At 42.0% G+C, this 15,057-nt stretch overlaps 1 protein-coding gene across 1 annotated transcript in view; it reads right to left on the bottom strand.

Moving 5' to 3' along the window:
* Positions 1-14,369, bottom strand: part of QDPR (quinoid dihydropteridine reductase) — a 73,195-nt gene extending 58,826 nt beyond the window's left edge. Inside the window, exons 1-3 of the mRNA XM_086964055.1 lie at positions 14,202-14,369; positions 12,141-12,233; positions 11,284-11,380 (exon numbers count right to left, since the gene is read on the bottom strand). Of these exons, the coding sequence (XP_086820181.1) occupies positions 11,284-11,380; positions 12,141-12,233; positions 14,202-14,294 (283 nt within the window). The 5' untranslated portion in view covers positions 14,295-14,369. The remainder of the gene's footprint in view (positions 1-11,283; positions 11,381-12,140; positions 12,234-14,201) is intronic.
* Between the last annotated feature and the right edge of the window lie 688 nt (positions 14,370-15,057).

The raw sequence follows: 15,057 nt of genomic DNA, 5'->3' as shown, positions 1-15,057 counted from the left end.
CAAGACAGAGACCTGCGACGCAGCCATCTGCAACCAGGAGTAAGCCGCAGATTAACTGTTTTGTTTAGCGCTAAAAACTCAAACTGCAGTGATTAGAAAACACATTACTGTTCGTCAATTAGCAGCCAAGCGTTTGTTTTAATAATTCATAGGAAACGACTTGCACAAAGTCTGTTAGTGTGTTGTCGGGAAAGGCTCTGATGGGAGCAACAGTATTAGGCGCCACGCGGTATTGACGGCCCCGCGCGGCCAGGAAGGCTGATTAACCTTTGCGATGCCTATGCTGACAGGCCCGCTCCAATACTGCTAATGGGGCTGCGCGCGGCCTGGGCCCAGCCGTGCACCTCAGCACAGGAACGGTATTGAAACCTCTGCTATTATGGCCTTCGATTTTCATCTTAACCTATCATTTTGTTCAGCCATATCCTGGAATGCGCGTAAACACATCGAAAACCACTGGAGCCTACCCGAAGACAGAAAGTCATTTGCAAACACACAACAAGCTGGCAAAGGTGAACATCGTCTCAACGGAGGAATTCCTAAAAATAACGTCTTGGTGTTAATGATTTCATTTTATTTCCAATAGTTTTTTGTACTAGTCCCTGAGTGTGGAGAGGGACAAAGGTTTTCAGATCACAAGTTTCATATTTGGTGACTTCTACTATATAGCAATATCCAGGTTTGTAGCCATCATAACTAAAATAATGTTTCCTTACCCAATCATCCGTATTCAAGCTGTACTACAGCACAGCGTAAGATAGGGTGAACACCTGGCATGGAGTCAAATTCAGGGCAGGACTATAGAAATTCAGGACAAAAGATCAATTTTACAGGCACATACGAGAAGAGGTCATCATGATAAAGCGCGCATAGCCCAATACTTTATCAATGCCTTTGTTTAAACAATTTTTTTTATACAACACTATTTATTCACTGTGTCCATAAGAGATTGCCTATAGGTACGCTACATTCAGATGCCGGCGCTATATGTCCCTCCTGTGCCATAGTAAAGGGGTATCACCCCTACCCAAATCTACCCAATCTTTCTTGCAGAGACAGCAACAGCAAAATGTTGATTAAGTTTCTAAATATTTTGAAAGACATGGCAAACAATTTGGGAAATATTATGGTTAGAGACTTTTTCACCTTCTGCTATTTTAGACAACTTGAACAAAAACATCTGGCTCACCTCACCATCCACTAGATGTCAAACCTAAAACAAGCATTTACAATGCCATGGTCTCGGCATTATTAAAGGTAGAGCTATTGGCATTGCTCATGACATTTATTTTCATTTTCTTTTTTTTTTTTTTTAACATAAATAAATGGTATTGTCATTTATAATGGCAATAGGTGAGCATTAGACAGTAGTGGAGAGTATTCCCGGACACAGAGCCACACACACACACACACACACACAGACAGACAGAGCCACGCACACACACGGCTCTGTCTGTGTGTGTGCGTGGCTCTGTCTGTGTGTTTGTGCGTGGCTCTGTCTGTGTGTGTGTGCACGTGGCTCTGTCTGTGTGTGTGCGCGCGTGGCTCTGTCTGTGTGTGTGTGTGTGCGCGTGGCTCTGTCTGTGTGTGTGTGCGTGCGTGGCTCTGTCTGTGTGTGTGTGCGCGGCTCTGTGTGTGTGTGTGTGTGTGTGTGTGTTTCTGTGTCCGCGAATACACTCTACTACTCTCTAATGCTCACCTATTGCCATTGTAAATGACAACACCATTTATTTATGGGTTTTTTTTAAAAATGAAAAAAAATGTCATGAGAAATGCCAATAGCTCTACCTCTAGCTTTACCTGTCTTAACCAGCAGAAGGCCTAGGTCTATAAATGTGCTCGTCACTTTCGTTCTGGAGGTGTGCAGAAACTAATTTTACCTTTCATATCTTGACAACAAAAACCTAGATAGTATGGTTGCCATAATATTTAGATCCATCAATCTCATTGTAATTCACGTAAACACACAGGGACCAGGTGCTAGAAGAGAGAGTTACATCATCATGAGATCTGCAGGTTTTAATAGCCCAGGTGGGTCATGTCAACACTTACTTTACTACTGACCCTGGCCAGGTTTAGTTTTCCCTTACCAGCACATTCAGACTAGATGAGGGTATGACAAAGGCAAACAAGCTAGACAACTCAATCATGTCTTATTGTCAAACGAAAGACACATAGTGAACCCCTGGCTGAAACCCCTCTCACTTTTGCCCAAATTAATCTGCTCCAACCACATTCATCTCAGGTCCAACCACATCTATGCCAGCCAACTGTTACAGATAATACAGTTACTCCACCACAAACACTTTACGCATCTCATTCAACCAGAACATCTGTGTTTAACACCTATTCTCAGATGCTACAACTCTAATATTATCAATACAGAAACATTAAGCATATTTGTTACTACACAGTGAAAGCCCCTACCGTAAACAAGCACTGGCGTTGCCAATAGGTCTCGCAGTAGGAAAGTTGGAGCTATTGGTTTTGTAAATGACATTTTATATTTATATATCGTTATTGGCATTGTCAATAACAATATATAAATATAAAATGTCATTTACAAAACCAATAGCTCCAACTTTCCAAATGCGAAACCTATTGGCAACGCCAGTGCTTGTTTGGATTAGACGTGATGCACCAGTGCCTCCATCTTCCAAAGGCGTATTAAAGATGCAAATCAGTATTAAGAAGGATGCAAAAGCAAATTCCCAAATACAGGTCAAGATGATAGCGCCTACTGTACACACAGAACAGGGCAGCGGGACTCACGAAACCCAGTCTTAAATGAAAGATAAGATCTTAACACATACAAATCTAGGTTTATAAAGTGACCACAACAGCTATTCCCTTTTTCCCTACTGATCTCACTGTACAACGGACATCATACACCCTTCAAACAAACAAAGCCTACTGTGTGCTTATGCATTATACCCCTTCGTGGCATCCGATTCAAGCAGGCATCCCAACGTGCTTGTTCACCTTTAAACTACCTACATGTGAACCACTTCCTACAATTGGTACAAACATTAATCAGGTATTTATTTTAATACAAAATATCATTTATTTAAGATAAAAGTCAAGTCATTACAGCAGAGTAAAGCAAGGTCGACAAGAATATATGCATCTTAAATATCAGATATTGTAGATCAATAAACTGAGGCAGAACTGGGCTCAGAAATTGTATGGTTCATCCATTCATTTTATACTACTGAATATGCACTTTATGATCACAACAGAAACATACAAAATTATCTGTCCATAGTTCAGAGCCGCGAGAACATACATTTTTGATATTTTTTGTTGCTGCGCAGGCATACACGAGCACCATCTTTATCAGACTAAACTATAGGTGGGCCGATAGTTGGCAAGCAAAGGTGGCCCCTTGCTTGCCAACTGATGGAGAATTGTTGGGTGGTCTCATTACTACTCGCTGGTCTTATAATTCATGCTCTAATACAAATGAAAACGAAATAGCTTTTTATTCACCGTCTCAGCAAGAGGCCAATAATTGAATGAGCAGAGTGTGAACCCTGCAGTGAACAACACCAGTGTAAGTTCTGGATGGCTTGAGGATGGTCGCTCATATTTGCACAGATTCGTAACTATTTCACATACATTTTTTTTAGTAGGAAAGATTTGCTGCTTTTATTTTCTCATCTCTGATGCATTTTACTTCTTTCTTTTAATTCCTGCATAAACCATAGAGCCAACTCGGCACAAACGTGTTATAGTGTGGCCAGAAGGGAGGGGCACAAGTTGACAAATTGTGGACTACCGCCACATTACACAAGCTTGCCTGAGCCTCTGTGCCTTGTGGTAAACTACAGCTGTTCTTGAAGTGCTCAGAGCTGCTTCTTCGTTCAATGTAAGCCACCGCTTCACTCTAATGAGCGCATCTGAGCATCCTGAAATTGATGGCCTTTGCACAAGTCAGTCAGTCAGTCAGTCAAATATCTTTATTTCGGTTAATTAAAACCATAAAAGCAATACACAATTCATTTTTATACCTAAATACATTATACAAAATAAAATTACAGATATACAAATATACACAAGATTGCAGTTCATACGTTCATACTTAAAACAATTAAAATCTTTGATGCAAAGAGTAAATGCTAAACAATGTGGATTAAAAGAGGCCAATCCTGTCACCCACTATACATAATACATTTTCCCAAAGAGTAGTTGGAAGATTATCGACCTAGTTATATGACCGTCTGGGCGAGACTTAATTTATTTATTCGAGCTGCCGCTACCAAAAAACTGGCTACACTAAATGTGACCTGCATAGAATTAAGCATTTGCAAATATAGAAGAGCAGGCCTCACCTGGACAAAGTTAAGATCTTTCAGAATTGGGTATAAGAATTTTTTTCGGGGCACCAAGTAGTGTTCACAAAACATCACTAGATGAAGCGTGTCCTGTATTGAAAAACTGTCACAAGTACAGGGAGGGATGTTTTCTGGGGTCCCCCACTTTGTGTAGGCACCAAGCACAAGGTGAATGAGATTGAACCTGAACCTAAGAAAAAGAAAACGATGGTATGGTTTAGTCACATATTTTAAATAAGGTTCCATGACTGGGGAGATTGATAATTGGTATATTGATCTCACCATTGGTTTACTGAGTTCAACCTCCTCCCTTTCTGCCTCCAACATATTTCTGAAATGTAACTTAACCCACCCTACATCCTCTTTCCTGAGGCCCTGTGGTGATAAATACATGTCCGGACGCCCCAGCCTTACGCATGCCGCTCTAACATACGCAAGCCAGGGTATACTATCCGCTTTGTCCAAGGCCAAACAGTCATTGAGTATAAGGTGGTTCAGCGTAATCTCCTCGTTTGTCCAGGTTTTAATCCATCGTAACAAAGGGATCATTTTTAGGAGGCCAGTAATATATCCCAGACCCACTTCACGGTGGATTGAAAAGGTAGGGGATGACTTTGGGAGTGACAAAAGAGATCGTATAAAATTATTTTCAATAATTTGAATGCCTGGTGATGGTACATAGCCCCAAATATCAGCCCCATAGGATGCAATTGCTAAACATTTGGATTTATAAATACGGATCATTGCCTCCATGGGTCTCGAGCCAAGTCTTTTAGAGAAGTTCATGAGTCCTGTGGTGTATCTCACAACCCCATTGCCTTTAACTTTCAGCTGAGGCCCCCAGGTCCCTCTTTCATCAAATGTAACACCTAAATAACAGAAAAAAGGTACCCTGGAGATTGGTGTTTCATTACATCTAAAAGTTTTGATCTTCATGCTTTTCTTGCGAGGACCAGTTACCATAACGTGGGATTTTGATGTATTAATTTTTAAATCCAAGGCTTCCATGAAGGATCCAAAGTGGTCTAGCAGTCTTTGTAAGCCAGTGCCTGTGCGAGCAAGAAGGACGGCGTCATCCGCGTACAAGAGGACTGGGATGGATGACCCTCCCATACGCGGAACGTCCAGGGTGGCTAAATTCAAAGATTTACCCAAGGAATTAATATAGAGTGTGAATAGAAGAGGGGCCAGAATACAACCTTGTCTGACCCCTCTCCCTGATCTAAATTGCTGAGTGCACCTCCCGTCCCTTGTTACCCTAACAGAAGCGGACATGTCCTGATGAAGATCGTGTAAAAAATTAACCAAAGTAATGTCCAAGCCCATGTCCCGCAAAATAAGCCATAGTTTAGAACGGTTAACTAAATCAAATGCGGAGGATAAATCCATGAAACCTAAATATAATAACCCTTCCTTCACCACTGTGTATTTGCTAATAATGAGGTGAAGGTTTAAACATTGGTCCATGGTCCCCCTATGTGCTCTAAAACCATACTGGAGGTCAGAGAGAACCCCACTCCCCTCAAGCCAATCACCAGGTCTTTGTAGAATGACTCTGCCCAAGATTTTAACAGCAGAGTCCAACAAGGAGATTGGCCTGTAGCAGGCAGGATCCCCCCTGTTCCCCTTCTTGAAGATCGGGACAATAATAGAGGTGGACCAGGAAGGTGGGAAGCCTGCTGATGGTATAGCATTAAAGACATTAGTTAGTATTTTGGACCAAAATTGAGGATACTGGATGTAAAGATCAGCAGGGACCCCATCGGGTCCAGGGGCCTTATGTTTGCTTGTATCCTTGATTGCCCTTTCGACCTCGGAGATGGTGAATTGCATGGTCATGGTGTCACGAGGAAGCGCTGTGACTGGGGAAGTTGGGAACCCTACCTCAGTTTCATAGATTTGTGTAAAATGGTTAATCCAACTTTCATCTTCGATCACACAGTCCATATCTGTTTTCCCATCCTCTGTAAAAAAAGGTTGATTAATAATGGCCCAAAACTCGTTACTATCTCTCAATACATCTGTGGATAAAAGTTTCTCCCAGGCTTCCTCCTTGATTTGTTTCTTACGCTTGGCAAGTGCAAGTTTGTAATTCTTTTGGAGGCTCGCCACAAGAATCTTATCTCTAGGTCGGTGTTTGAGTACTTTCAGTAAGGCGCTATGCATGAGCGAGCATTCCTTATCAAACCATTTATATGTCTTCTTGGTACCTTGTGAGCCGTTCTTGGACTCTAAGTTCTTGGAGATCCTCGAGCAAATCTCAACGTAAGCAGCCACAACATCAGACCCTAGTAAAGTAGGGCCAAGACAAACTGCCATCTTTGCCTCGGTTTCCTGCGCTAATATTTGGAAGAAGTTTTCTGGAACGATCTTCTCCCATTTTATCCTCCTGCCCTGCTCCTTACTTGAAAGGTCTCTTGGGGCAACCACACCTGTGTCTCTTCCAGTCAAAAAACAATCCAGATCCACGGTCAATAAAACAGGGTTGTGATCGCTGAAAATAGCGGTCTCCACCCTGTATTCCCGAGCTTTTACTAGCACCCCGGATGAAACAAAAATGTAGTCAATGATAGTATTTGCATCTCTCCCGATGAATGTGGGCACTCTGGTCTCATTATTCCCAAGGGCTGGTTCAAATAAATTTAAGTTGGCAAGAAGATTCTCAAGCCCCTCGCCCTCCTTAGTGTGTTCGAAGTGGGGAATCCCCTCGGCCGGTAAACCTCCATATGTGTCATTATAACAATCCCCCTCACAGGGGTGAATATTAAAATCGCCCAGGATAACCATCTCATGGACGGAAGTGCAATCGTGTTTATAGACTGACAAAAAATCTAACAGGGCAATCAGGTGCTCATTCACTAGAGAGCCCTCCCTGGAATTATAAAAATTAATGAATAAAAACTTTTGATGGTCCGAAATGACCCACTCAATGATAAGCGTGTTCGTAGGAGCATGTTCAATTTTTTTTAAAAACCCAACCAGGTTGAGTGAAAACAGTGTTTACATACCTCAAGGTTCTTTTTCTCCTCCTTGCCTTCTGTAGGATTTCCTTCTGTTTCCTGTTTAATGGTTTTTTCAATGAAATGTTCTTAATTGCTCATTTTTTTGAGAGCAGAACTAGAGCACAGCTTGTGGCTACTCCTTTCAGTCTTTCGTCATATTTCAGTTACTGGCGCGGGTCCTGCATCACTGAGGCACACGGCCCTGATGCTGGGTGTGCAGCAGCGATTTTTACATTGACACAATCATTGTAAATAACTGATGTAAATTGAAATTATACTGCTTTTGTGCATGCTATTTAGAAAACAAAAATATGCTATTCTCTCAAAGTTATTACTAGCAAAATACTGGTAGTACGTGTGAGTGAAAACCGCAAGTGTAGTTTGCACAAAGCTCTAAAATAGCACTGGAAACAAAGAATACAAGTGAAAGCAAGTTGCGGTACCATAAAGCGGGTTTGAACTTTCATTTAATGTTCTTCCCGAAATGTGCTCCAGGCAACACGTTAATCTCTTTGTACGCCGTGTTTGTGCTGCACATTTGGAGGCTTAACAAAAACATGCTAGTTGGGGCAGAGCAACTCCATCGCTGCCGTACCAAAATGGTTAAAGGGACTGTAAGAAGGGGCGGTGCAAGGAAAACAAACTGCGACGGGCTGAAGGAAGGAGACACTGTAAATAAAAAAAATTCTAATGAAAAGAAGCGGGACAGGTAAATTACAACAAACTGTTGTCCAGCACCACAGCATTTATATTGGAAATACTGTGCTTCTGTCAGATGGTGGTCAGAGGGCGGAAACAGCAAGGGTCCCGGACAAAAAAACAAGCGTTAAGAGCGGCCGGGAAACTGAAAGTACGGCCGGCCAGCCATGATTAATTAGGGGAGGAGAAGCCGCAGAGCGCACGCTGGGCGAAGCCCTTTGATGTGCTGGCGGCAAGAAAGTGCATCATTTTCGAAGAACTGCCGCTTTAAATATGTGACTACATAAAGGATGAAGGCGGAAAAGAAAGTTCTCTTTTTCTGACTTCGGCTCTAGGTGGAGTTAGAGTCTTACACTTGTATATGTAACTGTTAAACTAAATGGCAGAAATAAAACAATTATCTCGCATCTATACAGCGCTGAACTTTCTAATTTGCGAAAAGTCTCCTAGAAGCCAGACGTGCCGTGTAGTACAGAAACTTGGAGAGGTCGCTGCCATTGGGAGATAAGAAAAGCTGACTGTATTTATAGACTACAGTGCAGATGATAGCTAGTGCTTAGCTCAAAATAAATGTTTTATTTTTCATAAAGATCTTTTAAAACTTAGAATGTTGGGATTTACATGGTAATTACGCAGTGCCGCTTATCCATGCTTGAAGTTCAAAATGTATTACGGAAAAGTCACGATTTTTATTGTTTATTGAATCAAAAGTTCCACTTTCTGCGCCGTGGCCTGAATGATAAAAGGCACAAGACGAGTTGACCTCGCAAGCGTTTTACGCTCTGTGAACTCCAGGTTATATAAAAGTTACCAGCATACACCGCGGTTTCTCAGGATAAACAAACATCAAAACTGTTGTCTGAACATCCAGCCACTGCAGAACTCATGAATAAACCTCCCCTCGAAAGCCGCATATCTCAGACATACAACTATTCCAGACCTTTCCGTTAAAATGGAGGGGATTTGTTGAGACAAATATATATTTTCCTTTCACTAAACAACAGCGACCGAGTGATGCAAACAGTGCTGTGGGATTGATCCTCCTTTGCTAGCATTCGATTTGGGGCGATGTGTTGTACTGTGCAGCTCTACAACAACCAGACTTGGTTATTAGATACGTTGCTGGCAGAGCAGATAAGGACGCAGGGCTGGAACACGACGTGTGAAACAATTCTCCGGAGCGTTTTCGGAAATCACAGCAGGAAAGCAGGCGAGATAAGCCTGTTAATGAGGGGAAAGAGAAGGTCTGATGCTCCGATGCGAGGCACAGCAAATGGTGGTGTGTGACATGGCTGGTAAGCAATTAGAGGGGAGAAGTGAGGCCAGCGCTGGGTGCAGCAGGGGGCAGAGCGGATCGCTTTGAAGCAGCTCACGGCCTGGCGACCATGAAAAAAAAAAGCAATTAGGGGGGAGGAGAAGGGAGCTGGGGGAAGCTGTGGGAGGGAGGCTGATGGCTTTGAGGTGGGGAAATGCTTGTGCTTGTGGTCACGTGAACTGTTAAAAAACCGCATTGCAATCCGGATGGTTTAACTTTGTGGTTTCACCACTATAGGTCTCTCTACGAGACCTAAAACACTATCTGAACACATTCACTCATCTTGCCTTTCAGCTCTTTCAGCTCATCCTGAACTACAAGAATGTTGTGCAAACTCCCTTTCAGAATTGCCTTTAACGCCTATGGATTCTTTAGCCAATTTCTTTACAAATCAGCGCTTTAGAACACATTTTCCCATAAATGTGGGATTTAAAATACATTATTCGCCCTATGTTTATAAGAAATTGCTTTGATGAGGTAGGTGCTGGGACAGAAAAGTTATCTGCATGGTAAGAGATGTGTACCCATGCACTGAGTGCCCAACTGCAAGATTTTCTGGATCCCTACTGCAAATGTTTTTGTCACATAGGAACAAGGATCATACATGAGCACCATGACATAGGCCTGTATCACGGATTGAGGTCTTGTTGGACTGGGAGGGGCGCCCAAAGCAATGCCTTCAAAGTGGTGGATGGATACCGCTTTCACCAGGAGTTAAGCAGCAGAAGTGCGGTTGTGGCAACATACCATGCAGTGATCAGTAGTAGTGAACATTTTAATTTTACCATGAGTCACTGGAGTGAGGCCTACGGGCTCACTCATCTTCTTAAAATTTCCGCTGCGGAGTGTTTTAATTTACCTCAGGCCTATATCAAGTTGATGTGGAAGTGTGTGCATGATGGAAACGCGCTGATTGCATGTGCACTTGCAAGAAATACACTACACAAAGGGTGAAGTGTGGTACAGTGCGCACATGGTAAATGTGTGTGTGCTGGCAGAGTGTGTTTTTTTTAATAATAGACTCTTGTACAGTACAGAGAGACTGCAATACTGAACAGTGTCCGCAGACTGAATGCGTGTGCTGCATGCGAGTATGCTGATGGAGGCATAATAAAAGAGGAGTGAGCGTGCTGTGGATGTACACCGAGTGCAGAAGTGCCTGCCTGGTACATTACACAGAGTATTTTGGGTTCCATCTTGGGAAGCTGGGTGGGACATGCATTGGAGAATGGGAGAGACAGGCTCTCTGTGTGCATTTCAAAGGGTTTTTCGATTCAATGATACATCACAAGGAATGGGCTTGAACACATCTTGGGAAGAGAGAGATAGGGCTAATAAGGGAATCAAAGAGTGGGGCTGTGGGCCCATGATTAACCTTTTGATGCACATATCTCTGGGGCTGACATCTAGGTGTGTACTTTGGTCACTCCTATGAATCTTGTTGGGGGTTAATCAGCTAACAAGAAAGTTAATAGAGGCAGTTGTCAGAAAAAAATTAAAAAACAAAGTTCCTCAGGAGAAAGCTATTCTGGTATTTTACTGACTTCTGTTGGTCGTTTTCCATAAAGACAGTTAAACAGAGGCAGCTGAACAGAACAAATGTCCTTAAGCAGAAGCAGACAAGTCCTATGGCTGATCTCCAGAGCCCACAATGTACAATACATACACATATAAGTATATAATAAGTACATACTAGAGTAGATACAAGAGGTCTTGAATGCTCGGCCTAAAAACGAGCTAGTTCCTCAAATTCCATTTATGGCATCCGGAAAGGTGGAGACTAATAAAGCGTGGCATTACTTTCCCAAACATGATGTCACTTTTGTTGAAGCACCAACAAGGAGCAGTGAACTAATTCATACCTCAGATCTCCATTTCTATTTGCTTCTTTGCAAATCTGCCACAATATTGATAGTGTTAAGAGAAGACTTACATTTTGCTTTTGCGGAGCCACCTGCCCATCCTCCTGCAACGCACAAGATGGCATCCACCTTCTGCTCACCTAAAAGGTTTCCGACATCTGTTGTCACCTTGAAGATGTAACAAGCAGTTATACAAACATGTTGGGTACTGCAGATTTGAACACTAGAGCTATACTAAAACTGTGCATTGTAGAACTAAGGAACACTTCCAAATAAAGCCTGGTTTACATTTAGTTTGCAAATAATGCCAACATATAGCCTAGACCCTTTGTAAATACTCTCCGTATTTGTAAATCCAGGGACTGACTCAAAACCTGAGCACGTGCTATGCCAGGGATCATACAATGTAGTCAATTAAGACACAAGTCAAACCCCTTACCTACAATCAAGCCACAGTCTGTATTTAGCCCACCTTATTATTTTTTGATGCACATTTACATGTTATTTGATCATAAGTTTTTTTCCAAGAGGAAACTGTCTCTACACAGTATCTGGGCAGAAGATTTTGATGTAAAGGAAAGACATTTCTTCTTAAATAGTCGTGAATGATGATAATACGTTCAATATAATAAACAATACATTAATCTTTGTTTTAGGAACACAATACTGCGAGTCAAAAGCCACCCATGCACCTAAATCGGAAGGTTTCTCTTCATATCGAAGCCAGTTTACCACATGCATCACTGCACAGTTATGAACGACTATTTAAATGTATGGATGTAAAAGAAGAATTACACTTTAGGGTACCTCTCTGAAGCGTGCAGCATGCCTGATGCAACCATACTGTTCACAACAATACGTTTATTACAAATAAAAAATATATAATAAACAATCGTTGCAGTCCAAATTGTAAACAAACATACGTTACCTGATCTGTCTGCTCGGTAAAAGAGTCTGACATTTTCACAATGATATTGGCGCTGGCGTCTTTATTTTCTACCATGTCGATGGAAGCAACCCACTGGCAATCAAGAAACAGATGGCCTTTACTCTTAATATTCACAGCCTACTATAAAATACATGCTATGGTCTTAAATTGAATGGGAAAATTATAGCAAAATATGTAACCTTCAAAACAGTTTACAGTGCAGAAATATTCGCCCGCAGGGAGATTTAAACCAATGGATATATATGGTCTTTGTTTTGACGACAGGGGACCGTGGTTGGAAACAGAATATTTAATTGTCTATATTGCCTTCTAAGCTTAAGACAGTATGTTATTGCAGTGATGGCGTTCATTTCAAGAAAGAAGACATATCTGCCCTTTACCAGACATCCTACGCTGCAGCGACTTTTACAGGCGAGTTATTAATAGGCTTACATTATGTATTATTTGCAACCAATTGTACTATGCAGATACAGGGCTTCTAAATGTCTGCCATGTGGTGGCTCCTTTAGAAATATGAGCAGGATGCAGCTGAATGGTCGCCAGCAGAAGAGGCCCACGAGAAGCTTGACAGGCGGGATGAAAACGTGGCGTTGGATATCATTGCGTGGCGGGAGCTGGGGGGTGGGCTCTTGTCCCCTGGTCTGCACTGAGCAGTGAGGACAATGATGGGCCACAATAACGGCTCAACGTTGGATTGTGTGGGTGTTCGTCACTGCATGCGTGCTCCTGTGGTTCTTACCCCGGGCATGGCTTGAATTTGCACATGATGTTGCCCCCTTGTCTGCTTCCTGCATCCTGTGCCTGATGTCTTTACCACTACAATGTTAATTCATGTAAAATTAAAACGTAAAGACTAAACAAAAAAAGTACGCGCAAAAGACCGTAGAAGCAGTTTGGGTCATAGAGATCATAAATGATATGGAATAAAATACAACGTCGCTTATGTTACAAGAATATTGAAAGTCATTTCTAACAAGTCAGAAAAATCGTTTCTGATGGAAGACTCAACACATCTACATTATGTTTAATATATATATATATTTTAATAAGTCAAGGCAGACGTTACATTTCTTTTTGAAGGATGATCGTCATCAAGGCAAGTAAAAAGGCTTGTTTACGAAGAACATTTAACGTTAGTCCTGTAAATGCTAAGCTAGTTTTTTTGGAAATATTATATTTTGAAACTGGATTTACTTTCCCTTTCATAATAGTTGTAAATAAGTTGCATTTTGTTTTTACTTTTACAACAAGGTGTAGTCATATTTGTGTAACGAGGGTCGCATCTCCTCTGATGAACCGACCTCTGTTAGAGTGTCCATCCTGAAGTCAAAGTCCAGGTTACTCCTATCAGAGCTGTATCTCAAAGTCTAAGGAAGATTTCGAACAAGAATCAAACTTTTAGCAGAAACAGGGTGAATTTCAAGTACAAGAGGCCACTAATCTGACAAGGCTCACAATAAATATTCCTGTATATTGGGTCAGTGAGTGAACACGTGAGACCCATCCATCCCGACAGAGTGAGAGACGACATGAGAAGTCACGCTGTGACACTATCAAGAGCACGCGCAGCAAATCAGTCACAGAACTGACACCGCATACACTGCTGCCTCAGACATGCTGGGGTCTATATAAAACGGTCAAACAATGCCAGAGAAATTAAAACGGAGTTACATACATAAAACTGAAATAGTAAATAATACTACTTTGTGAACAATATAAAACATGGAAAGAAACGAACATGACAAACGAGAAAAGAATACGCTAATGTGGAGTATCGTCTTTACTTACTTTAAGTAATATACATATGAAACATGCACGCATGATTCGGAGCTGCTTCTAAACACTGACAGCAAAAGAATTGCTTTTGGGAGAGATATGACAAATTTGCAGGTCTCATCTGCATTTAAAAGTTTATAGATTTCCAATGCTGGCCGTCAACAGCTTTCTTTCCAACTAATCAATGGCATGCAGCAGATGGTTACTGTTAAGCGAGAAACAGACACAGTTGGTTCGTGATGGTGTAACAGTAAAGGACTTTACCCAGTTCCTCGATTTGAAATAGTCCACGCATTTCGATCCCAGAGCTCCTCTTCCACCGTACACAAGCACTTTCTGAGCCTCTGCCGCTGCCATCCTGTCTGCTGGGTGTCTCGTAACCGTGCACACACGAAGAGATATCTGCGCAGTACTAATGACAGCCCTCAGTGTGCAGAACAGATGGGGACCGGCTGTAATATACAGTTCCTGGGAAACAAATGTAAGTAACTCTGTGATTGGTCCATTCACGCAGATGGCGATTGGTCGGTGCGCGTCCTCGTCTTATTGGTCAATATATCCTCCCTTTTCACATGTAAGAGGCTAGGCTACAGTCACGCAGTATGGTTGTTTTTCATACCGGTGACCTTTTACGTATTTTATTTTCTTTACTCCAACTGAAAGCTTTAAAAGAGTAAACTGGGATGACTATTACTTCGAGCTGCGGTCTAATAACACAAACAATAGAGGTGGCGTCACGGTTAGAGCGGCTGACCTAGCAGCTAGGGAACCAGGTTGGTGTGTGGCGGGAGACTCAAACATCCTGGGATTCTTAGTAAATTAACATCATTGTGCCTAAAAATCAATGTATCTGTCTGTAATGCAACTGGTGCTCGTGTATAGCGCTCTGAGCCCTTCGGGTCTAGTTGCGCTTAATGCGCTATGTAAAACGGCAAAGCTGGGAGAAGATGTGGTTTCATCTGCTAGATTGCCGACTTTGGTGTTGGAAACCAAGGTTCGAGGCTCAGTGTCGCCTCCACATCTTGTGATTCTATAACAGGACTGGAGGATTCGGATTATGCTATCTCTTTCTTTACTGTATAAATCACAGCAGCCAATAAACATACAATTGTCAATGATG

The sequence above is a fragment of the Lissotriton vulgaris genome, chromosome 3_2 (assembly GCF_964263255.1).
Source record: "Lissotriton vulgaris chromosome 3_2, aLisVul1.2, whole genome shotgun sequence".
Taxonomy (NCBI): domain Eukaryota; kingdom Metazoa; phylum Chordata; class Amphibia; order Caudata; family Salamandridae; genus Lissotriton; species Lissotriton vulgaris.
The sequence above is the reverse complement of the archived record's forward strand: the minus strand, read 5'-3'. Positions and strand labels throughout refer to the sequence as shown.